We start from the raw sequence: 24,810 nt of genomic DNA, 5'->3' as shown, positions 1-24,810 counted from the left end.
GGAATGGGTCGTGGGGGCATGAAGGAGGCAGAGAGCCGAGCTCCACGCTGCACATTCAGGTCAGCCGCTGTTATATGGGATTCAGATGATTTAGAGTTTTCTGCCAGCTGGATCCTCTCAAGGCTGGTGATGCAGAACACAAAAGCCTTTTGTCCTCACTGCAGAGACCGTTCAGCTCGAGAAGCTGGGTTGTTCCTTGTAGCAACGCTCTTGCCTTTCTCTGCAGGCATTTGGATGTCTTTAATTCAGATCGGGGTAGATGTATTGTACGTATCAGAAAAAACACAGCGTTAGCATCGATCCTGGGACTTGCTCCTTTGCCTGCTTCAAATCTATTCCAGTGTACAGCCCTTGGCTGTGAAAGTTTGCAGGGTCTGCTGCTTCACACTAATCTTTGCAAATGACCCTTTCAGACTGATCTTGCTCCAATAGCTTGGAGTTTGGCCAGGATTTCAATTCACAAAATGCTATCATACCGGTACTTAGGTATCAGGCACTGCTTTAAATTGCCATTTTTCACTGCAGCTGTCTCAGACAGCTCATGAATTAGATTGTAGTATTTTAACATGCAGTTACGATCAGAAAAATGACTATAAAAGTGGCACTCGACAGCTCTGCTCCTTGTGTGAATTCAGAGTAAGATCTGCTGGCTTCTCCATCAAAAATAACTGTTTTCTCTATAGAGACAACACTGCTGAAGAAATGTGAGCTGGCATCTGTTCTGGCTCATGCATCGCGCTCTGACATCCTGCTGGTGGGCAGCACCTAAGACCCTAGACAGACAGATCACGTTAATTTTTCTTCTAGTTGCAGAATATATATTCCTGTTGATGATGCACAAGCCAAAAAAAAAGAACTCCGCTTGACTTTCAGCGCACAGGCTGAGCTCACAGGCCTGGAAGTTAGAAAAACCTTCTGTATATTTATCAACTGAGCATATTTGATATGGAGTCACTGAAAGATGATAAACAATGGAATCCTGGCCGAGCCATTTTTACAATCATTTTTCAGCGTGTTACTGCACTTTAAAAATATACATGGGATGGGTTTGCTTTTGCGTATTCCCCTCCTCACTAATAGCATCTTATGTTTTCAGGAGCTCACAGGAAAGCTGCCCAGGGAATACCCCCTAGATCCAGGGGAGGAGCCACCTATTGTAAGGAGAAGAATAGGGACGGCCTTTAAACTGGATGAACAGAAAATACTGCCTAAAGGAGAGGTGAGGACTTGCCTTCCAGTCCAGTCCTATCTATCTATCTATCTTATGTCTAGGACATCTCTCAGCCTATTACTCGGGAACCACAATTTTTAATTTAACTTTTTTTTATTATTATTCATTTACTCGTCTTTGCTTGTATTTGGGGGAAGGAAGAGGTGAGAGAACATGCTGGTCTGAGCATAGAACTGGGAGCCAGGAACTCCTGAATTCCAGTTCCGGCTCTGACACAGGCAAATGGAAGTAGCTTTGGGTGAGTCACTTATGGCTCTGATCCTGTTAACTATGCAAGCTGCCCTTAATCACACCGGTAGCTGAATGACATTGCTGGTGCAGGTCCAGATAACTCATGTGACCAAGGGGAGCAGGATTGGGTTCTGAGTTGCTCTGGTCTTTCAAACCACTTCTGGTATCATTTTGAGTGTTCCAAGCTGTTCTCCCTCCCTTCCTGCAATAGTCCTTACTCAGTACTAAAATCGATACCGTTTCCGCCAAAGTCCTTTAATAAAGTGTCAGTTCAATTCTTTGGACTGGTCCTGTGATTGCAAGACAAACGCACTTTACCTCCTCCTCCTAAACAAAGGAGCCATCCTCCCTGCCTCTCGGCAGCTTGACTTGTGTTTGTGTAAGTTTGCCTGGGAGTGTTTGTTCTGTGCTCTCTCTCCCACAATTGGCTGGGTCAGTGCCTTGAATCATGGCTGTGAAAACAGCCCTGGAGCAGCTGTAAGGCGGGACCGGAATTCACAGAAAAGCCATTGTCTGTGGAGACTGGTCTCAAGACACTTGTGGATATTCTAGTTTTGAGTTTCCTTTTATTTTTATAATAGAAGGGAATGAATCTGTGGTTTAAGGTCGGAGTCAGCTGGAGAATTAACCCTTTATTGTATTGTTAGCATTTTCTTTCTGCTTAAACCATGAACAACCAAAGCTCTTGGGGTTTGTGTTTGATGGAGCCTGTGAGAGGAATTCCACTGAAGTAAAATCCTCATGAGCCAGCACGTTTTCTTTAGGCTTTTACAAGGAAAGCCCTGACTCCTAAAAGCTTTACACGCTGTTGGCTGCAGTGTTATAAATGGATCTTCAAATTCTCATGTCTCGTCTTGGGGGTACATCTACAACGCGCACCTTTTTCGGCGGCGTGTACTGTACATATGCATTCAGCCCCCCTCCCTGCACAGGTATATGGCAGTGTAGAGTCTGAGTGAAAGGCTCTGACAGCAGGGAGTTGATGAAGCCTTTCCCACTGCCTCCCCTTGCCAAAGCTTTTCCCTAACACGTGTAGCTACACACTGCAGTGTGGACACAGCCTGCCTCTCAGTGCAGCATGTAACTACACGTATGCTACACGCCGCTGCCAGTGTAGACCTGGCCTTAGTGTTAAGAGATGGCTTCCAGGCCAAGGACGCTGGATGGAGTCTGTTTTCCTCTTGATCCTTCCATTAATAGTGATGCACGGTCCATGCGTGCAAGAGAATGATTCTCCTCTGTAGGGAAAGCGGATAAAGCCACTCTCCACCTTTGCAGGTAATATACATTTCAGTAAAACAGGATTGCCAACCTCAAGCGTTAAAAAATGCTGACTCTGCCTCTCCCCTTCCCCCGCCAAATCATGAGACTGTCTTAAAAATCATGAACTTTTTAAAAAGGATAAAAGTTGGGATCTGATTTGTCTTCTGATTTTTGAGCCTTTAGGGCTCATGTTTTCAAGCTTTGATCTGCAACCATGAGGGCTACAAACTTTTTTTTTTTTTTAATGAAAGTGGAGATTCTCTCAGGATCACATGATTCCAGAAGCTGGGGCTTTGAGTAAAACATCAAATGTCATGAGAGTTGGCAACAAGGCAAATGACTTCCCTGGGGCTCCAAGGCAGCACACATAAAGGCATCCATCAGAAAAGAGATTACTGGGGGAGAGGCAAATGAAGACAGCTGTTTATGAGGTTAAGGGTGATTTAGAAAAAAAACATTAAGGCCAGAAGCTGCAATTGAAGCCAAGCTCTCAGTATCTTCACTGGGAGTGTTGTCTGAGTAAGGACTGCAAGGCTGAGCCCTAGCTGGATTTATTATTAATCGCTCTTAGCACTATCCTTAATCCACCCTTGCTTACTTTCAGTGGGTGTTTTGCCAGAATAAGTCAGATCGGGCTCTCCGTCTTAAGCCTCCATTGTGTCGAATGCACCATTAATAAGTTTAGTGTTGACAGAGTTTATAAAATCTTCAAAGCAAAACTCATTTTACAAAACAAAACCAGGCCTTCAGCTGGCAGGACCGTGAGAGGAGCTATAATTATAGATTTAAAGCAATGCTGACTCACCACTGACAGCAGAGGGATTTTGAAGCCAAGATGCCCAAAATGAAAACTTCAGGGAGCCATTCCGGTCTGAGGCGGGGTTATTCCTATGGCATCCACGTCTCTGTGTATGCATGTTGGTAAACTGAGAGGTTTTGAATATGGCTAACAATAGGGTTTCGCTGAATATGTGACTAAAAGTGCTTGCAATCTGAGCACTGAGCATTTAGCAAAGCTAATGTTTTAATTTGCAGCTCAAATCCCGTTGAAAGTTAATAGGACTTGGGTGTGTAAGAGAGCCAGACCCCTATGAAAATTCCAACCCATGTTGTCATCTTCACGGGCTACAAGCAAAGAGTCAGACTCTCTGCTGGTGAAAACTGACATAGCTCCATTGACTTAATGGCAACGTATCCCTGCCAATTACGCCAGCTGAGAACCTGGCCCTAACTGTGTTAACCCTGCTTAAGCACAGTTTAACTCTGCTATGGCCAAACAGGGTGTAACTTTTTGGCTCTCTGGCATGGCCAAAGCCTTCTATTAAAACCATTACACATCCGTACCTTGCGCATGGCCTCATTGTATCACACCTCTGTGATGTCTCATGCTGACATTGTGTCCCGGTGCATTTATGTATCGCCTCACGTTAATGACGTTTGGTAGAATTGGATTGGAACTGGGATGAATTTGAATTTGGGTTGAATTAGTTCAACAGGTGATCAGCACTATACAAGTGGTATACAAGTGCTAACCCGTAACATTATGTTGAAATGTCATGACTTTGCATTGGGATTTATCAGTGCAACATCCCGATGTTTCATTTTCATACAGCACTCGGTCACCATGGTGACAGACACCTTAGAAATATGCGTGGAAGAGAGGTTGGCATTCAGACACCACCACATAAGGATACATGAGTTTGTTCTGCAAGACAGATAGCAGACACAGACATATTGGGCCAACAGCCGGAATGAATTGAGATTAGTGTTGACGATCCTCACACAATAAGGGCTAGATCAGTGGTTTTCAACCTATTTACCATTGTGGGCTGCATATGCCCCGAGGATGTCACATGGACCGCAGCTCTGTGCTGATTGGGCAGCCCGCGGGCGGCAGGGTGAGAACCACTGGCTAGATTGTGCAACCTTGTGCAGCCCTTTGAAGTCATGAGTTCTCTCATGTGAGCAAGTGTTCACGAGGTTGAGGAGCAGTTGCACTGGTTGGCCCTAACAATGCACTTGTGGTCGAGATAGGGGCAGGTTGGTAGATGGATTCGTCTCTTGTTAAGTGCCATTTAGGGCCAGATCCTCGGCCGGTGTAAAGCAACATAGACCTGTTGAAGTCAGGGGAGCTTTGCCATGCAGCTACATCAGCTGAGGATCTGGCCACGACAGCTTGCAGCCAGGACAGCCAGAATCTCTTCCCAATTTGACAGGAAGCGGAGCTGGAGCGCCTGGAGAGGGAATTTGCAATTCAGTCCCAGATCACCGAGGCTGCTCGGCGCCTGGCCAGTGACCCCAACGTCAGCAAAAAGCTGAAGAAACAAAGGAAAACCTCCTACCTTAATGCCCTAAAGAAGCTGCAGGAGATCGAAAACGCCATCAATGAGTACCGCATCAAATCTGGAAAGAAGCCAACTCAGAGAGCCTCCCTGATCATAGACGGTAAGTATGGTTCAGGGCCTGGGGCATATCTTTAAGGGCTGAAGTGGGCCTTGAATGGTGTATAAGCCTCGAACAGAGGCCTTGGCACAGAGAGTGAATTTCATCCACACTGAGCCAGAGCTAGGAACTGAGCCCTGATGCCCGAAGCCCTGCTCTAACTTGTAGCCCAGTAGTGCCCCTCTCCCTCTAATGGACTCCGAGGCTTTGTTTCGCCCTGTGTATTGTTCTGTCTCTTCCTTGTCCTGGTTGGAGACCTGACATGGGACTCGAGTGGTGCCTAGATGATGTGCTGGCTCAGAACACATGGGTAAATTTCAGGCTATGTGAGCTTAAACAAGGCAATTAACCTGTCTGTGAGTCAGTGTATCCACCTGTAAAATGGGTATAGTAATACTTCCTTCAGAGGGATGTTGCTTAATTACTATTAGTAAATCTTGGGCGACAGGAATCATATAAAATCCAAGTATTATCATCATCATCATCATCCCATTTGTTTACAAAAGCATAATCCTTAGGACACTTTTTACGGTTTATACCGTTTTTTAAAGTAATTTCTATTAACCTCCTTCAAAGCTTGAAAATAACAGAGCTTTTTCTTGCTGATTTTGTCGCTTTCCACATGACAAGCAGAGATTTTGCTCTTCCTGTTTATAAACAGAGCTGAAATTATCACCGCTTCTCTTGCTTCCTTATTTGTAACCCAGCTGTGTTCTGCTGCCCTTAAAGCATTTTGAGTTCCTCTCCGCTCAATGACAGTGCATATGCCAGGGCAACAAACACAAACACCAGAGAGATATGTATGTCAGAACACTTCTGGCAAAAGGCCTGGGTGCTATTTCTTTTTAAATAAATTAAAGGAGATATCCTATCTTCTAGAACTGGAAGGGACCTTGAAAGGTCATTGAGTCCAGCCCCCTGCCTTCACTAGCAGGACCAAGTACTGATTTTGCCCCAGATCCCTAAGTGGCCCCCTCAAGGATTGAGCTCACAACCCTGAATTTAGTAGGCCAATGCTCAAACTACTGAGCTATCCCTCCCCCAACTTTTATTGCTTCAGAGGGCACTCAGAAGTATTGTTGAATGTCCTACAATCATAGCACCTTGTGTTTGTTTTTAATTGGCAACTGAATGGTAACTTCATAAAGTGTAGTTCATAAGTGTAAGGGGTGGTCAAATCCTGAGCTCTGTAGGGCCTGATCCTCAGCTGATGTAAATTGGTGTAGCTCCATTACACCCTCTGGGGATCTGGGCTCTCAGTTTTGACTCAGTCCTAGCGCCCACTGAAGTCAGTGGGAATTGAAGGCCTCAGCAACTCCCAGGAGGGAGTTCAGCATGTCAAGGGAGCTGGCCTGGAGTTTTTCCTCAGGCTTTGCCCTGAGTTCTGCCTCAGTAAGGACTGAGTATAATACAATATGATGGGGGCTAATTTAGCTACAATTAATCAGGAACGAGTCTTGGAGTCATCATGGATAGTTCTCTAAAGACGTCCATGCAGTGTGCAGCGGCAGTCAAAAAAGCAAACAGGATGTTAGGAATCATTCAAAAAGGGATAGAGAATAAGATGGAGAATATCTTATTGCCCTTATATAAATCCATGGTACGCCCACATCTTGAATACTGCGTACAAATGTAGTCTCCTCATCTCAAAAAAGATATACTGGCATTAGAAAAAGTTCATAAAAGGGCAACTAAAATGATTAGGGGTTTGGAACGGGTTCCATATGAGGAGAGATTAAAGAGGCTAGGACTTTTCAAGTTGGAAAAGAGGAGACTAAGGGGGGATATGATAGAGGTATATAAACTCATGAATGGTGTGGAGAAAGCGAGTAAGGAAAAGTTATTTACTTGTTCCCATAATATAAGAACTAAGGGCTTCCAAATGAAATTAATGGGCAGCAGGTTTAAAACAAATAAAAGGAAGTTCTTCACACAGCGCACAGTCAACCTGTGGAACTCCTTGCCTGAGGAGGTTGTGAAGGCTAGGACTATAACAGGGTTTAAAAGAGAACTAGATAAATTCATGGAGGTTAAGTCCATTAATGGCTATTAGCCAGGATGGGTAAGGAATGGTGTCCTTAGCCTCTGTTTGTCAGAGGGTGAAGATGGATGGCAGGAGAGAGATCACTTGATCATTACCTGTTAGGTTCACTCCCTCTGGGGCACCTGGCATTGGCCACGGTCGGTAGACAGGATACTGGGCTGGATGGGTCTTTGGTCTGACCCAGTCTGGCCATTCTTAAGTTCTTATGAATAAACTGGCCTATATTAATAGAAATCGTACTGCTTCTTGGTAGTGTGGAGAACAAGGGACGACTGTGTTTTATGAACTGGGGAAGATTCTGTTGCGATTCAATGTTAAACCACAGTGATATTAATGGCCCTTTGATTGTTTTTTTTTCTTCTTCTCAGAAGGAAACATCGCCAGTGAAGATAGCTCCCTCTCAGATGCCCTTGTTCTTGAGGATGGTACGTTGTCCATCTCAGACCCTAGAAACCTTGCATAATAAAGGGAAGGATGACTGCATCCCCCTGAAAATGGAGGAAATCCCCTGTATGCCTGTGCCCCTGTATGCCAGTGCCATTTCACAGAGACGAGGTGGGTGATATCTTTTATTGGACCAACTTCTGTTGGTGAGACAGACAAGCTTTCGAGCTTACCCAGAGCTCTTCTGTGTATGCTTGGAGGCTTCTCTCTCTCACCGACGGATGTTGGTCCAATAAAAGATACTGCCTCACCCACCATGTCTGTCTAATATCCTGGGACCAATATGGCTACAACAACACTGTCCTTGCCATTTGAGAGCAGATAATTTCAAACACCTTCCATCAAACCCCCCTTGAAGGTTTTATTAATTATATATAAAGTACAGAAATAGAAATAAGTACGTATTCTGTAGGAAAAGGCTCATGCATATTGTAACAAATCTGCAACCCCTTAAGACCTCCTCGTTGGCGGAATAGGGCATATAACTCACACTAAGGGCCTGATTTTCAGAGGCGTTGAGCATCCATAGCTCCCCCAGAAGGGAGACCATTGGGATGCTCTAGTTTGACCTCCTACATAAAACGGGCTGGAGAAGATCACCCCGTGATTCCTATATTAGGTCCAATAACTTGTGTTTGAACTAGAGGAATGTAGCTCAACCTTTCCAGGTTGGTGATCCCTGAGTCAAAGTCCAAAGCTATTTGCATCCCCTCTTACATTTTTTACTCTTTTACAGTAAATGTGTCCATGAGAACAGTGCTAAGCCTATTTAATTGGGGTATGTTTTTCAAGAGGTTGACAGCGAATACTTGACCTTGAAGGGGAAAGATGTGTGCAGAGTTGGGGGGAAGGGAGAATCGGAGAGGGTTGCTGGCACAAACATGAAAGCGGCCAAACTATGGTACACACGGGTCTAGAAGAGTTTTATTTTCTTTGCTTTGTATTGAAAAGTTTATTATCCTCCCAATTGCCTTTCATGACCGCCACCCTTCCCCCATCAGTTGAGAAACATTGAACTAGAGGATCTACTGGAACACTTCTTAAAATCAGGCCCTAAGTTCATTACCATATAATTCATGCTCAGAAAAAGCATCTCTGTCTGCTGCACTGTAGCCAAGTGGTAATCTTGGGCATGCTGGGGGAAAGCCACACTGCAGCCTAGTGTCCTTCAAAAGCATCAGCTGCTCTCCTTGTTTCTCTTCGCAGAGGATTCTCAGGTTACCAGCACAATATCCCCCTTACAGTCACCTCACAAAGGACTCCCTCCCCGGCCGCCCCTACATAACAGACCACCTCCTCCACAGTCATTGGAAGGACTCAGACAAATGCACTACCACCGGAATGATTATGACAAGTCCCCTATCAAGCCCAAGATGTGGAGCGAATCATCCCTGGATGAACCCTACGAGAAGGTCAAGAAACGCTCCTCACACAGTCATTCCAGGTAAGTCAGACAGTTGGAGATTGCCAACTACATAAACATCCTCCTTTTTGTAGATGCCCATTTGGTATGGTAATGACGGGCGTTTTCTGGTTATGCCATGTGTATGTGAGAGAGAGAGAGAGAGAGCGGTTGTATTTAACCTGAACCTATATAATGAAAACTCTTCCCAAATCTCATGGCAGAAACATCGCTCACTTGAATGATATTTAGCTGTTTTGGTAAATAATCATGCCCTAGAAGATCGTAACAGCTATAATCACACAAAGTGCTGGTCAGTATCTGATTGTTATTTTAAAAGGCAGTTGGAGAGGACAGACAACAGCCTCTCACTGAAACTTCTGCCGAATCTTCGTAAGAGCTTGTGCTTGAACTTTTGTTACTGTAAAAAACAATTCAGATCAGTTACGTGAGTGGAACTCCATTCGCTTCAGCGGGATGCGTGTAACTGAGAACTGAATTTGGCCCATAGACTCCAGGTCCTAGGTGTAGAGCGTTTCTGTCTGAAGTCTGAAATGCAGCGCTTGCTTTGCAGCAGTCATAAGCGGTTCCCCAGCACAGGAAGCTGTGCAGAGGCTGGAGGGAGCAGCTCTCTGCAAAATAGCCCCATCAGGAGCCTCCCGCATTGGAATTCCCAGTCCAGCATGCCATCTACACCAGACCTACGGGTACGCAGTCCGCATTATGTCCATTCCACTAGGTAAGTCCTGCTGCTCCCAAAACAACTCGCCTCCCTTCGGTGACGCAAAAGTGTTTTTTGTTTTCACGCTTTAAAGACAAGAGGCCTCAATTCAGGAAGGGAGCGCTCTCCTCGGTGGGGATTCGTTCCTGAATCAGGGCTTGAATCCTCAACTTACTTCAAATGAAAAAACAAAACTAAAATGGACCAAGTCCTTTGGGTGAGATCTTAACCAAAGGTTCTGACTGTTCGTGGCCATTACAACCTCCAAGCCACTCTTTGAAAGTGACAAGGTGATAATATCAGTGCTCAAGTTAAGGGTAGGGAATGACCCTTTCCTTTTGGACACGAAAGATTGGGTAGTGTTAAACCACTGCTCCAGTGAACTGGGCATGCCGAAAAGCCCGTCTAAAGGGAAACATCTGAGGGACCAAGTAGAGGTGGGTCTGATTGGTCACATGGTATCATTTCTGTGCCTTGAGTGGCTGACTGAAACTTTATGAACAGGGGATGAGGCCATCCAGCATGAATAAAGGCCACCCAGATTTGGATGTGAATCAACACCCTTCTACACATGCAAATCTGGGCATTCGCATGAAGGACAGTCACACTGTGACCGTCTTGAGCTCTAAAGCCACTCAAGAGACCAGCAAAGCATAGCTGCTTAATAGAGGTGGTTCTTCTGAGCTGGGAGCAGAAAAACATTCATTCCCTGTGGGATGGTGCTGCATGAGCTGGCCTTGACTACCCAGTGTCACGGTGAACATGAGGAAAGGCCTGCAATGCTTTCGTAAGCCACCTGACCACAAAGGAAGCGCACCTCAGTTTGGGGCTGCGCTTTGTGGGTTGGTAGACCCCCCACATTGCAAAGCAGTGGGGATGGGGCATGGAATCCCAAGAACAGAAACCAAAGGAAAGGTTTGCACAGATCCACAGCACTCCGTGTTCCCTGCCGCTGTGCTGGTGAAACTCAACTGGGGGCAGTGCCCTCTGCACCACTTATACGCAATGGTGGGGATTGCCCAGGGAGGTGGCTAGTGGGGCAACCATGCTGGGAGGCTTCTGTCCTCTTTCTCCCCCCCCGTGTGCTGCAGAAAGGGGGTGCCAGGCTGACTCCAAATAGGCTGGGGAGGAGCCAGAGGATCTCAGTATTTGGACCTCGTGGCCCCAAATCTGCACACAGGGAATGTGGCGGGGGAGTTGGCCGCTTTTTCAACCCACAGCAATCAGAGGGACTGCAGCCCCACAAGCTGCCTGGGGAGTCCAACCCCATAACTCTGCTTAGTTCCCCGCCATAAAGCCCACTTGCTCTGGCTTTGGGCAGGGAGGTGGGAAGTTCACCTCAGAGGGGTACATCTACTTCAAGTCCTGCACTAACATGCCCGCATGGTATGCCCCGTATCCTGCCTGGGGTTGTTGGAGTTGGGGGGAGTTGTGAGCACTCAGCACCTCTCAGGCTTAGCTCCGTGTATTTGCACTGATGGGCGTGTGGTGTTTTGGTCTTAAAAGCTAAAAAAAGACCCCGCGTGTTTTGTTAACCAAGCAGACTCAAAACCTGTCTTCCTGACACCTGCAGGTCAGTAGACATCAGCCCGACCAGACTGCACAGCTTAGCTCAGCACTTTAGACACAGAAGCTCCAGCTTAGAGTCACAAGGCAAGCTCCTCGGGTCAGAGAACGAGACGGGGAGCCCCGATTTCTACACCCCAAGGACTCGTAGCAGTAATGGCTCTGACCCCATGGACGACTGCTCTTCCTGCACCAGCCATTCCAGCTCTGAGCACTACTACCCTGCTCAGATGAACGCCAACTACTCCACCCTGGCCGAGGATTCCCCCTCAAAAGCCAGAGAGCGGCAGAGGCAAAGGCACAAATCTGCGGGAAACCTGGTCTCTTCTAATTCAGGGAGCATGCCCAACCTGGCGGCAAGGAACGGAACCGGGCACCCCGGGGTCTACCTGCACAGCCAGAGCCAGCCTTCCTCTCAGTACAGGATCAAAGAGTACCCCCTGTACATCGAAGGCAGCTCCACGCCCGTGGTGGTGCGCAGCCTGGAGAACGACCAGGAGGGACACTACAGCGTGAAAGCACAATTTAAAACCTCCAACTCCTACACGGCAGGGGGGATGTTTAAAGAGACCTGGCACGGGGACGAAGTGGACTCGATAAGACTAACCCCCTCCCGTTCTCAGATCATAAGGACGCCATCTCTGGGCAGAGAAGGCCACGAGAAGGGCTCGGGCAGGACTGCAGTATCAGATGAACTCCGTCTGTGGTACCAGCGGTCCACAGCCTCCCACAAGGAGCACAGCCGCCTGTCGCACACCAGCTCCACCTCCTCGGACAGCAGCTCCCAATACAGCACATCTTCTCAAAGCACCTTTGTGGCACACAGCAGGGTAACGAGGATGCCTCAAATGTGTAAAGCAACATCAGGTGAGAGCCAGCCCCTGGGGAAGCAGATCCAAGTTTGCTCTTAGCTGTCTAATGCCTGCATTGCGCTTTGGTAATTTATGAATGAAACCAGACCAGCCTGCGTCCCCTGTCCTTTTGTGAACATAGCACAATGCGAAGCACAGGCATGTAGGATGGTGGGATTAGCACTGAGTGAACTTTATCAGAGAGCGTCATCGGCTGAGGGTTTGTCCCCTGGAGCTCATCCATCGTGAATGACTTCTTCAGAGAGCTAGGAGACAGATCCCCAGAGCCTGAGACAAAGCCTCCAGAAATCTATGGGAATGTTTCCATTGACTTCAATAGGCTTTGGATCAGGCCTTTAGAGTGGTAGCAGCGAAAAAGCCCATTTGTGGGGGCTGATCCTAAGTATCACGTTAGGTTTATCACTGTGGGCAGGGTCCGTTAAAGTGAGCCATGAGGAAAAACGTAGGAAAACTCAAGAGAAGTTGATTTTTCCCAGTAAATACATAGAAGAGTAAAGCATTTAATCAGTGTTCCATTAGGAACATAAGACTATCTGTTATGGCAAAAAAAGCACCGTTCCTTAAAATAAAGAGCAAGTGGCCCCACTAAAAAAGACTTGGGTGAGTGGTTGAAGGCTGAGATCCTCGATTCATACAATACCTTCAGTACAACTACGAGAGGTGCTTGCTTGTAATCTTGTAAGCTCTATAAAGTAGGGCCATATCTTTGTACAGCACCTAACACAGTGGAGCCCCATCCTGTTTGGGCCTCTGGCCTTTCCTCTAATATTCATATTAAATGACAGCTGGATTTGTCTGAGCCGAAGATTTAATGGCAAAAGGCTTTACAGTCCATTACCACTCACCTGAACCACCCCAGCTCTCTTTGCTCTGCAAACTTTCTTTTATTCCTTTTTTGACGGGAAGTTCCGGGACCTTTTGGCATTTCTGCCCCAAACAGAAGCAGGAAGTACCTAAAATTTAATTAACGTGCTTATCCTCCTGAGCTGTAAAGACCCATTTTGGAAATCCTATCATTTCAGATAATTGGGGCATCTAAGAAAGAAAATGCTAGTACAGACGCTCCCCAACTTACGCAAGCATTCCGTTTCGGAACGCCTTGCATAACTCGAATTTTGCGAAAGTCGGAAATGGATACCTGACCATTACGCAAAAAACAAAAAAACTATTTCTAGCTTACGGAACTTTTTCCATAAGTGCAGATTTGTGCAAATCAGGTTTGTGTAACCCAGGGGGGCGTCTGTAGTGAAACCAAAAATCGTTGCCTCATTTGTTAGTTGCCCCAGCTGTAAATCGCTTTCACCAACTATGCCAGTATGGACCTAGTCCTGTTTTAAAAGCCAGTCCCCATTGTGATGATGGGATAATAGTGGCCCATGGGGCTTTCACTTGTAAGGAACAGATTAGACTTTGCTTCTGTCTTCTTTTTAAGTGTTATTTAACCGCAGGTAAGGAATTTAACAACTTGTGGGAGAGTGTTAGTTAGAAGCATCAATCATTGGACGGATCAGCCATGGCTCTAAAATGTCTATCGGACCCCACAGTGTCCTTCAAAGACGACTGTGCTTCTGAGCATGTCAGATTTGGAGAGGTCACTGTTCCAGGGATCTGCGCATTGGGATAGAATGACCAAAAGAGGGGTTTCTCAAATAGATCCTTAAAGCAGAAATGCCTTGTAAAACCACTCCTACAGTACAAAGAACAGGAGTACTTGTGGCACCTTAGAGACTAACAAATTTATTAGCGCATAAGCTTTCGTGGACTACAGCCCACAGTGTTTGTCTCGATTTTGTAGATTCTGTCATTAACATAAAATGAGGGGAAGGGATAGCTCAGTGGTTTGAGCATTGGCCTGCTAAACCCAGGGGTGTGAGTTCAACCCTTGAAGGGCCGTTTAGGGATCTGGGGCAAAAATCTGTCTGGGGCTTGGTCTTGCTTTGAGCAGGGGGTTGGACTAGATGACCTCCTGAGGTCCCGTCCAACCTTGATATTCTATGAAAATTAACAAAGACCAGCCCACTTTTGGCTCATGCTAATAAGTTCATGGTAGCCACATTTAAATGAATCTTACTACTAGTGCATGGCCAAAAACATCTTTGGGCTTTGAAATCTATGGAGCTGTTCTTTGTACAGCAAGTAGTATATATGCCTGGAAGCTCCCAGCTAGCAGCCTGACGGCTACTAGCACAGAACTCCTCCCATGGTCCCTGAGCTGCCTGTGAAGCCTCTGAAATGAGACAACAAATATGCAAGGCTGGCTTTGCTCCTTCATTTCAGCTCCTGTGGAGGGACAGGTGCCACTCTTGGTTGTGGGGAGTTTGGTAGATGGGGAAGGATCTTCAGCCCATATAATCACACACAGTCGGAGGCTGGGTTGGGATAAAATGTTCCCCAGGCATCTGAACGCAGAGCCAGGCACATGTGCGTGCAGCAGACGCAGTCAGGAGTTTGCTGGCTAGCCATTTGCACAGAAGCTGTGCTGCTCAGGGAGTACCGGTACGTGCCGAGATCCATTTGTACATGGGATGTTCCAACTCCTGGGCGGTTGCCGTGTTTCTTCTGCTCTGATGAGCTGACAGTGCTGGAAGTCCTTAACCCTGTTCTCCTTGTCTAACTGGTTATTTTTCCCCTCACTTTTAGCTGCCTTACCTCACAGCCAGAGGAGTTCAACACCATCTAGTGAACTAGCAGCTACACCACCAAGCAGTCCCCACCACATCGTAGCATGGCAGACTGGGTGAGTCTCGGGAGGCAGAGTTAGAGGATTACCATTCCTTGGTTTTCCGCAGTTTTTTCTAGCCACTCCAAAACCACCATCCTGGATGCTGAAGCAGGTTCTAGGCTTCGGCATGCCAGAGTTGCCTTAAAGTATGAAATGTAGATTTGATTTAACCTTTAGGTAGATGATCGCAATCATTTAGGCACTTGAGGCGGAAAACAAGTTCTAGTACTGTGCCTTGCTATACAGTGCAAGGAGAAGACACTGGTGAAAGAGGATAGGTCTGGGCACAGGAACACTCTCAGGTATTCAATGGCCTATAATCTACACAGAACATTTTCAGATATTTGCTCACCATTGGTCTAGCATTAGTGCAGTTCTAGCAATGGGGAAACCCCTAATTTAGACTGGTTCAGCATTTGCATCCGTCTGTCATTCGCATACAATCTGCTACCAGGGCTAGCACCAGCGTCCGAGCAGTGGTGGGAGCATGTCTGCAAAAGCTGTGTAGACACCACCTATGTTCCCCATGCTGTATGGAGCACTAACGTTGAATTTTCTTTATGAATGCCATTGTGGTTGTCCAAGTTCTCTCAGGCATCAATGGAATCTTGCAGTATAAACATGAGACGCTAGTCTATGGTAACTCTTGCACACATCCAGAAGGTTGCTCAGAGGCGCATGGTTCAAGGATCAGAAGGAAGCTTCCCCAAAGGCACTGGTTCTCCAGAGTTTCCGTCCTGCTGCCTACGTTGTAAGCTGGGTAAAACAGGGGCCCTTTCCGGGCTCTACACAGCACCCCATATCCCAGTGCTTGATTCTCACAATGTTGTGTTCTGTGAAGACACCAGGAGAGTCTTCAGGGAACATGGTTTGAGACTTGCTGCCCTAGGGTTGCAGAGACCTTGAGCCATTTGTAATGGTCCTCTAAGAGCAGTGAACTAAGATGTGGTGGGCTTATCCCATGGTCATGGCAGAGGAAAAACACTGGTGGGTCTTGAATTTCTTACTCTAGTCTACCTCTGTGTCACTCTCCTGTACCCAAATATTTGATTTTACAAGAGTAAAAAAAAAAATTTTTTTTAATCAACAGTCACTAGACTTGTAGGTGCTCCAGTATAAACAAAGACGTCCACACATGACATTTGGTTTTATGGCAACAATAACCCAGAAGACATTGAGTAAGAGAAAATGGAGCTTTAAAACAAAGCTGGGGGATAAAAACAGAACCTCAGATCCTTAAACAAGTATGTCTGCCTTTCAGCATGCTCAAATTCAAATTCTTGGCCCCCAAACCCATACTAACAGTTGTGGGTTTGGGTCCGGTCCAAAACTGGAGTGGGTATTTTTATTGGTTCCAGTTCAGAGGCAGCCAAAGTATTGCAAGACTCCAAAATGACAGAAATGAACTGCTGAGATTTGCCCCATTCAAGGTATGGATCTGAGCCCAAGACGTAGCCTTGATTCTGCCTCAGCCCTCATTGTAATCATCTTCCTCAGCACATCCCTACCCTGAATACAAGTAATATGATCTGAAACCAGTTGAGAAGTCTCTTAGTTTTTCTCTCCATCTTCCATGCACCAGAACTTCTCCTCCCAGCCTCACGCAACAAAAAAAATATCAGGCCAGATCCTCAGCTGGTGGAAATGGAGCTATGGAGATCTACATCATTTGAGGATCTGGACCAACATCTTGTGCAAAAAGGAATCAAACAGATGAATCCATTATTGGTTTCATGCCTGAGTAAAATGACAAAACCATTAGGGAAACAAAATTTAAAAAGAGGCAAGTACAATTTGTTACCAGGTGCAGAATACAGACTTGGCCATCACAGCAATGCATTTTGATATTTCCCAGCATGAATCAAAGGCTTGAAATTCTGCCTGACATGTCTTCTTATGTCACTAACTCTTTTGTCTTAAGGTGACTCATCAACTTGTTTTCCCACTGTATTAATAAGCTCTTAACAATGTGTGTCACTTCTTTTCTTTAACATTTCCTCTTTACTGTTTCCTCCCTTGGCGCTCTCCTTTGTTCAGAGAAGCAACAGACAACTCACCCACTATGGATGAGTCTCAGTCTCCAACTCACCAAAGTACTGATGAATAGAGGTATAGTAAGGGAATGTTTTGTTCTTTCATCCTTCTTCCCTTTAACGTGTGCTCTGCAAATGATTTTTGACTCCCCAGTATCCATAAGGAGCGGACGTTTGGGTTGTGTGGACATTTGGATAGTGACAGCAAGGCTTTGCTCAGCTCCTGGAAGAGCAAGTTGGAAGCATTTGCAAGCTTTGGCCTATGTGGGTGGCCCTTTCAGCAAGTCTGTAGCTCTTAGTTTTCCCTATGAAGGTAGACTTCACGCCAGTTGGGATGGGAATGCAAGTGGATAAGCACGGCTAGCCAAGGGTAGCAAGGGAAGCCCCTTTGCTCGAGTCATTTCAAAGCAGTCTGGACAAAGTGCTGGGGGATGTTTCTGTGGAGATGAAGGGTGGCTTAAGTCTCAGGAGACCTAGGTTCAATTCCCGACTCAGCCACAGGCTTCCTATGCAGTCTTAGGCCAGTCATTGTAATCTGCCCTGTGCTTCCATTCCTCATATGTAAAATGGGGATAATTCTGCCCTAGCTCACAGGAGTGCTATGAAGATAAAATCTAAAAGGTTTTGTAACAAACTGATAAATTAAACACTAATAAGTCATGAGGACCAGATGGTATTCAGCCCAGAGTTCTGAAGGAACTCAAATGTGAAATTGCAGAACTACTAACTGTGGTATGTAACCTATCATTTAAATCAGCCTCTGTACCAGATGATTGGAGGATAGCTAATGTGACACCAATTTTTTAAAAAGGCTCCAGAGGTGATCCTGGCAATTACAGGCCAGTAAGCCTAACTTCAGTACCAGGCAAACTGGTTGAAACTATAGTAAAGAACCGAATTATCGGACACATAGGCTAATGTGATTTGTTGTGGAAGAGTCACCATGGTTTTTGTAAAGAGAAATCATGCCTCACCAATCTACTAGAATTCTTTGAGGGGGTCCACAGGCATGTGGACAAGGGGGATCCAGTGGATACAGTGTACTTAGATTTTCAGAAAGCCTCTGACAAGGTCCCTCACCAAAGGCTCTTAAGCAAAGTAAGTTGTCATGGGGTAAGCTCTCATGGACTGGTTAACCATTAAAAGATAGGAAACAGAGGGTAGGCATAAATGGTCAGTTTTCAGAATGGAGAGAAATAAATAGTGGTGTCCCCCAGGGGTCTGAAGTGGGACCAGTGCTGTTCAACATAGTCAGAAATTATCTTGAAAAGGGGGTAAACAGTGAGGTGGCAAATTTTGCAGATGATACAAAACTACTCAAGATAGTTAAGACCAAAGCAGGCTGCGAAGAGTTACAAAGGGATCTCACAAAACTGGGTGACTAGGCAACAAAATGACAGATGAAATTCAATGTTGATAAATGCAAACTAATGCACATCCCAACTATAAATATAAAATCATGTGGTCTAAATTAGCTGCTATCACTCAAGAAAGAAATTTTGGAGCCATTGTGAATAGTTCTCAGAAAATAGCCACTCAATGTGCAGCGGCAGTCAAAAAAGCTAACAGAATGTTGGGAATCATTTAGAAAGGGAAAGATAATAAGACAGAAAATATCATATTGCCTCTATATAAATCCATGGTATGCCCACATCTTGAATACTGCGTGTAGATATGGTTATCCGATCTCAAAAAAAATATATTGGACTTGGAAAAGGTTCAGAAAAGGGCAACAAAAATGTTTAGGGGTTCGGAACAACTTTCATATGAGGAGAGATTAATAAAACTGGGACTTTTCGGCTTGGAAGAGAGACGACTAAGGGGGGATATGATAGAGATCTATAAAATCATGACTGATTTGGAGAAAGTAAATAAGGAAGGGTTATTTACTCCTTTTCATAACACAAGAACTAAGAGTTACCAAATGAAATTAATAGGCAGCAGGTTTAAAACAAACAAAAGGAAGTATTTCTTCACACAATGCACAGTCAAACTGTGGAACTCTTTGCCAGAGGCTGTTGTGAAGGCCAAAACTAACAGGGTTCAAAAAAGAACTGGGTAAGTTCATGGAGGATAGGTCCATCAATGGCTATTAGCCAGGATGGGCAGCGATGGTGTCCCTAGCCTCTGTTTGTCAGAAGCTGGGAATGGGCAACAGGGAACTTAGCAAGGCAATGAACTATTTATGCCGTCAGTACGCCAGCAACAGTTTCCTTGTCTGCTGTAGACGTGCCCCAAATATAAGGTATTCGCTAACTGAACAGGAACACACTATGAAGCTTTTGAAAGTCAGTGTGACAGGGCAATCCCAGTGTGTCACCATGAGACCTTTACATTGTGAGGTGGTGGTGGCATTATGTCAGCATGTTGTGATGCATCATTCATCAACTGTGTAACATCACAACACCGAGATGCCACAGCATCATGCTCCATCAGACCTTCCTCCGGTCACCAAAAAGCCATTGTCATCACACAACAACGTTAATGTCTCTGATCCTATATGCTAGCGTGAGCCTCTTCTTCATGAAGTCGCTGATGGAAAAAAGCCATCAGGAGGTCTGGCCACAAGTTTCCTGGCCTATCTTGTTCAAATGATTTCCAAGGTCCACTTGTCCTAGTCAGAGATTCAGCCCTGACAAAGGTTTTCACATTTCGGTAGCTATACTTGAGAGGTGCTGCAGGGAAGCACTGAGATGACAGCACGGGTCCTTCCACTCCCCTTCAAGTCAGTCACTTAAAAGAAGCAAGGTTTTATTCCCCCATCTCAATGGCCAAGCGCACAATCCCCCAACTCTGGCCCCTAGGCAGAGGGGAGAAAAGCACCCTACAGAGAATCACTCCAAGGGAAAAACCTCCTACTTATGAGGGATGAGATGTCAGTGGCTGCTGCAAGAATGTGAGAGAGAACCAGTGCACATATAAAGCTGCATGTGTATATACAGATGAGCAAATATACCCACACTTTATGCTCTGGTAGAGAGGGTTCTCCCTCTAGCCCAGGAGTTCTCAGACTTCTATACTGGTGACCCCTTTCACACAGCAAGCCTCTGAGTGCAACCCCCCTTATAAATTAAAAACATGTTTTATATATTTAACACCATTATAAATGCTGGAGGCAAGCGGGGTGGAGGCTGACATCTGGTGACCCCCCATGTAGTAACCTCACGACCTCCTGAGGGGTCCCAACCCCCAGTTCGAGAACCCCTGCTCTAGCCACTCATCCACCATCTCATTTAGGGACGAATGCATGTAGAAACAAGTATTGGTGCATGTACTTTTGCACTAGACATGACCCCTGTCCTTTCAGCCATCAGTCATATGAAAAGCGCCCATGAGAACAGATGCTACTGACTAGAGGCTTCACTTTACCTCTAAATGGGGACAATGAGACAGATATACAATTCTGTGCATTCCTTTGTGAGGAGGGGCCAGGAAATGCCATTTGAACTCAGTTTTGTCCAGAGAAATTAGCTTAACTGGCATGGAGAGATCTGAGCGAGAACTGTTCACCCAGTACTGCTTCCGCAGAGGTAAGCTGTTCTGGAGAGGACTACTGGGTGGCTCCTTCTTGCTGAATCGGCCCCAGCTGCCAGGTCCATGATTGTCTGCAGAACCAACACCAACCCAAAGTGCCAATGAACATGCTGCATTTTCTTTCCTTTCCCATTCTTGTCACATGGTGGTGTGTCTGTGGTTGAATTTTTGCATGAACTCTTGCGGCAGCATTCATTCTAATGGCAGTCTCCTTTCTTCTGTAGGAGCTACAACGATAGCTGTTTCCTGGATTCTCCCCTCTATCCAGAACTAGCAGATGTCCAGTGGTATGGACAGGAAAAAGCCAAGCCTGGGACTCTAGTGTGAACCCCTGACCTCAATCTGATCACATCAATGCCATTCGGAGATCACCTCACTGCCTCTCATTTGCCTTACCCAGATGCACTGTCGCCCGGCACCAGCTTCAACGCTAAGCACTTTTCTCGAAATGCGATTCAAGACGCCATTACAGATACTAGCCCCAGAATGCATCCGCAACCAGCAACGGATAGCAGTGTTTCAAACCAGATTGCCACAGACTGACATACAACTCCTATAGCCCAAAGGGCCCGGGGTGGGGACAACATATATGAATAACTATGTTAGCAGCCAGATGGCAGGGTTTTTTTCTTTGAAAGCCTTTCAAGGTATAAATACAATCTTATAGGTCTATGGCATGGGAAAATAGTAAGATTTCTACAACTTGCAGTCTGAAGCCAACAGAACATTAGTTAAGGGGGCGAGAAACAGTGGTTGTGAAATATATTCCTTACTCCTGAAGTATTTATTTGGAGTAAAGAAAAGCTCCTCTTGCTTCAGAGATGTGTCAGAATATCGCAATCAGTTCAGTGCTGCCAAGATCACAGAATTACTACGAGACGAGAGCATGGGCAGCGTCTCTGTAGATGTGCCCATTTCCAGAGATGACAGCCTACAGTTTGGAAACTGTTTTTACTTGCTTCCTCACTTTAAGCCCTTCCAAAAAATAAAACAACAACCACCCATTGGGATGAAGACACACCAGAGCTCTGGGCTGGGATCGTAAAATCAATCTCGAAAAGCTGCTGTTTAAACTGGACAGACACAAAGGTTTACAAGGGTATTATCTAAAAAAGAGGCAAGTACTGCTACTCTTAGCATCTGTGGCCGGCACAGGCTAACCACCAATACATACAGTTTTTGTTTGGGGTTTTTTGTAACGCTTATGATAAATTAAGGTGAAAATTGCCAAAAGCCGTTCTATGAATAGAAATAACCAATAAAGGATATCCTATTTATGCACAAAGTGTTTAACATGAAATCAAAGGGAAGCACATTACAAGCTAATGGACGTGGTAAAGCCACATTAGCATAACGGTTCCGATTATTACGCTTTTGGTAAGTGCCAGTGTAGCAAAGGGCTCATCACCAAAGTATTGGTATCCAAGGGACCCCACTATGTTATAAAGTGGAAGGGTTCAGTAGTGCTCTCTACTAACCAGCAGACTAGGCAAATTTTCAGATTGCAAGAAGGGACCATAATAAAAGCTAATTAATTAGTAACCTTGATGCACTCGACACAGCCTCTCGTTGTCTACGGATACCAAAAGGAAACCTAGGAGAGAGTCATGACGGGAGCCGCAAGTTTACATGTACTTTGGAGTTATGCTTTACACATGTCAAGCCATCAAACGGCAAAAGGCCTCAAAGACACTTTTGTACTGAACTAGTGCACAAGCTAGGTGGGGGTTGAAGCTGGCACATCTCGTCTTCGCTATGGTGCTTCGCTGTTTTTATTGCCACTAGATGGGGTGGGGTTCTCGCCCCATTTGTGCATGCGGATGACGATTTCCTATGGGAAAGGCAATTAAAGAAATGGCTGGCGGGGGTTACTTTGTGAAAAGCAGAAACTGATGTTAGCTTTAGTTTAAAGAAATCAAGCGTGCTTGCGTGCGTGCGTGTGTGTGTGTGTGTGTGTGTGTGTTCAAAGAATAATGCTAGTCTACCAGACGCGGAGGGCAGGAAATTTAAAACTAAACTTGAGGGCTGCCACACCTTTTTCTTGTAATAGTGTCACTGGGAAACTGTTTTACCAGAAGCTTTCAAGAGCACAGATTGCCCATAACGAGGCTTGGAAAGATTAGGAGTAGGGGGAGTGGTTAAAAATGAATGTTAGCAGTTACTGTGAGTGCTTTTTCCTACATCGTTTATACATGTATTGACTTGTTTTAATATTCTGCACTTATCTGCTACCATGCAGTCTCCCTATACTCCTGTGAGGCACTGTAGGAGCTGTGGCTGGGGGCAAGTGAGGCCCAGGGCGGTTATCTGACTTGCCCGAGAGCATGTAGGAAGAAATAGAACTCAGATCTAACTTCTGTGCCGTTTGCTATAAAAATTACCTCTCTATAGAGCTGGCAAATTTTTGCACTTGCAGGAAATTTAAATTTAAAACACTAAAGCCTCTGTTTGCCAGCAGCTGAGGATGGGCGACGGGATGGATCACTTGATGATTACATGGTCTGTTCATTCCCTCTGAGGCACCTGACATTGGCTACCGTCAGAAGACAGGATACTGAGCTAGTTGGACCTTTGGTCTGACCCAGTATGGCCGTTCTTATGTACATTCCAAACCTGATGTCTATGGAAGTCAAGAATCATTAGATATTTAGAAATAAAAAACATAGTTGACAATAATCATCTATCTTGCTAACCAAGCACTAGGCGGATCTGACAACCAGGAGAGTGCACCTGTTCATCTAAAAGTGCAATATACCACGTGTGTTTAATTTTCCCTCGCTCTAAATATGAATGACTAATGAGGGAATTGCTCTTATTGCCCCACTTCTGTTTTTGGATGGAGAGAAGACATCATTGATTAATAGCCATTGCTGATTAAACGCTAATCCTTCCAAGTCTAACTACACCTCTACCTCGATATAACGCTGTCCTCGGGAGCCAAAAAATCTTACCGCGTTATAGGTGAAACCGCGTTATATTGAACTTGCTTTGATCCACCAGAGTGCGCAGCCCTGCCCCCCCGGAGCGCTGCTTTACTGTGTTATATCTGAATTCGTGTTATATCGGGTCGTGTTATATTGAGGTAGAGGTGTATAAACAGAGGGCCCAGGTTAATCACCAGGCAGGAATTAGCCCAAGAAGTTCAGGGGCTTTGAGCAACTGTCTATATTTTCATTTCCCTAGTAAATAATTTTTCTGTGTAGCCTTTTTTATTTAAAAGGATTCAAGCCCAGCAGCACAACAGGGACTCTGGACACTACTGTAATACAAATTGCTAATCAAAATTAATTGCTCCAGAATCAGAGCAGGCCTGCAGTTTTGCAGAGGGCAAGGGGGTGGCAGCCCTGAAGTTCATGATGGTGTAAGTCACATTGCAAACAATTTGGTCAGCCTGCCTTGCCAACAGGCTTGAGGCGAGAAAAATCTTTTGAGAAATGGATTGGGTTTTGCGTTGTGGTCTGCTTTTCTGGTTTGCAATCAAGGCACACGTGAGCCAGTCTGGTAGTAAAGACATTAAGTAAAACAGGTTTTACTGTTTAGCTCAATTCAATTATACACAAATGTACATACAATGTTAATCAAATTAGATTAACATGGTTAAGTATAACATGGAGGGGTAAAACAGAACTGTTATATACGAGCACTTGACTACCAACTTACCAGCCTTTTTCTTTTTCTTTTTTAATAAAGGCCCTTTTCGGATATAAAGCCACTGTTGCATTCTTAGTCTCTATGTATGAAACTCCCTTGGTTTAGCCAGAAGCCTGGTGTATGCATACATCAGGCCATATTGCGAGGCAGGGTTTATTTTTAAATGATACTATATGCAGTCGAGTGTTGAAAATGTTGAAAAGGTCAAATTTGTTTTCCCTCTGTATTAGTTTTAGTTTTGGACATAGCAAACCCCATTCAGGTGCTATCAGATGACCAGTTACTGCTTAGTTAACTAGATGTAAAGTTTTACATATATATTAATGTCAATAGTTTTATTACAAGTCGTGTAAAATGGACTCTCTAGTTTAAAAAAGAAAAAAATTAGGTCTCTCTGAAACTGACTTTAGAGCATGTAAAATGATTTTACTGGATTCTGTTCACCTGTAATCAGGGGGAAAATATGTATGTTGTAGAAAAAGTTGCAGAATTTAAAAAAAAAAATCTGCTTTTAATTTATTCTTTTTGTATTAAGAATTTGTATAGTTACCTTTACATTTTGCAAAACAGTGTTGTCAACACTTCCTTATTAAAGCATTTTCAAAATGAAATGTTGCAGCAGCTCTTTGAGATATTAAACAGGGTTGAACAACA

The 24,810-nt window shown here is 45.1% G+C and overlaps 1 protein-coding gene across 3 annotated transcripts in view; it reads left to right on the top strand.

The window, feature by feature from the left end:
• FRMD4A (FERM domain containing 4A) overlaps positions 1–24,810 on the top strand; it is a 300,489-nt gene extending 275,679 nt beyond the window's left edge. For all 3 annotated transcript variants that reach the window (XM_054016783.1, XM_054016776.1, XM_054016793.1), the window contains exons 16-23: positions 1,097–1,219; positions 4,942–5,170; positions 7,580–7,636; positions 8,862–9,099; positions 9,632–9,796; positions 11,352–12,211; positions 14,857–14,953; positions 20,730–24,810. In XM_054016783.1, coding sequence (XP_053872758.1) covers positions 1,097–1,219; positions 4,942–5,170; positions 7,580–7,636; positions 8,862–9,099; positions 9,632–9,796; positions 11,352–12,211; positions 14,857–14,953; positions 20,730–20,832 — 1,872 coding nt within the window. In that variant the 3' untranslated portion in view covers positions 20,833–24,810. The remainder of the gene's footprint in view (positions 1–1,096; positions 1,220–4,941; positions 5,171–7,579; positions 7,637–8,861; positions 9,100–9,631; positions 9,797–11,351; positions 12,212–14,856; positions 14,954–20,729) is intronic.

Source organism: Malaclemys terrapin, chromosome 1 (assembly GCF_027887155.1).
Source record: "Malaclemys terrapin pileata isolate rMalTer1 chromosome 1, rMalTer1.hap1, whole genome shotgun sequence".
Taxonomy (NCBI): Eukaryota; Metazoa; Chordata; order Testudines; family Emydidae; genus Malaclemys; species Malaclemys terrapin.
The sequence above is the reverse complement of the archived record's forward strand: the minus strand, read 5'-3'. Positions and strand labels throughout refer to the sequence as shown.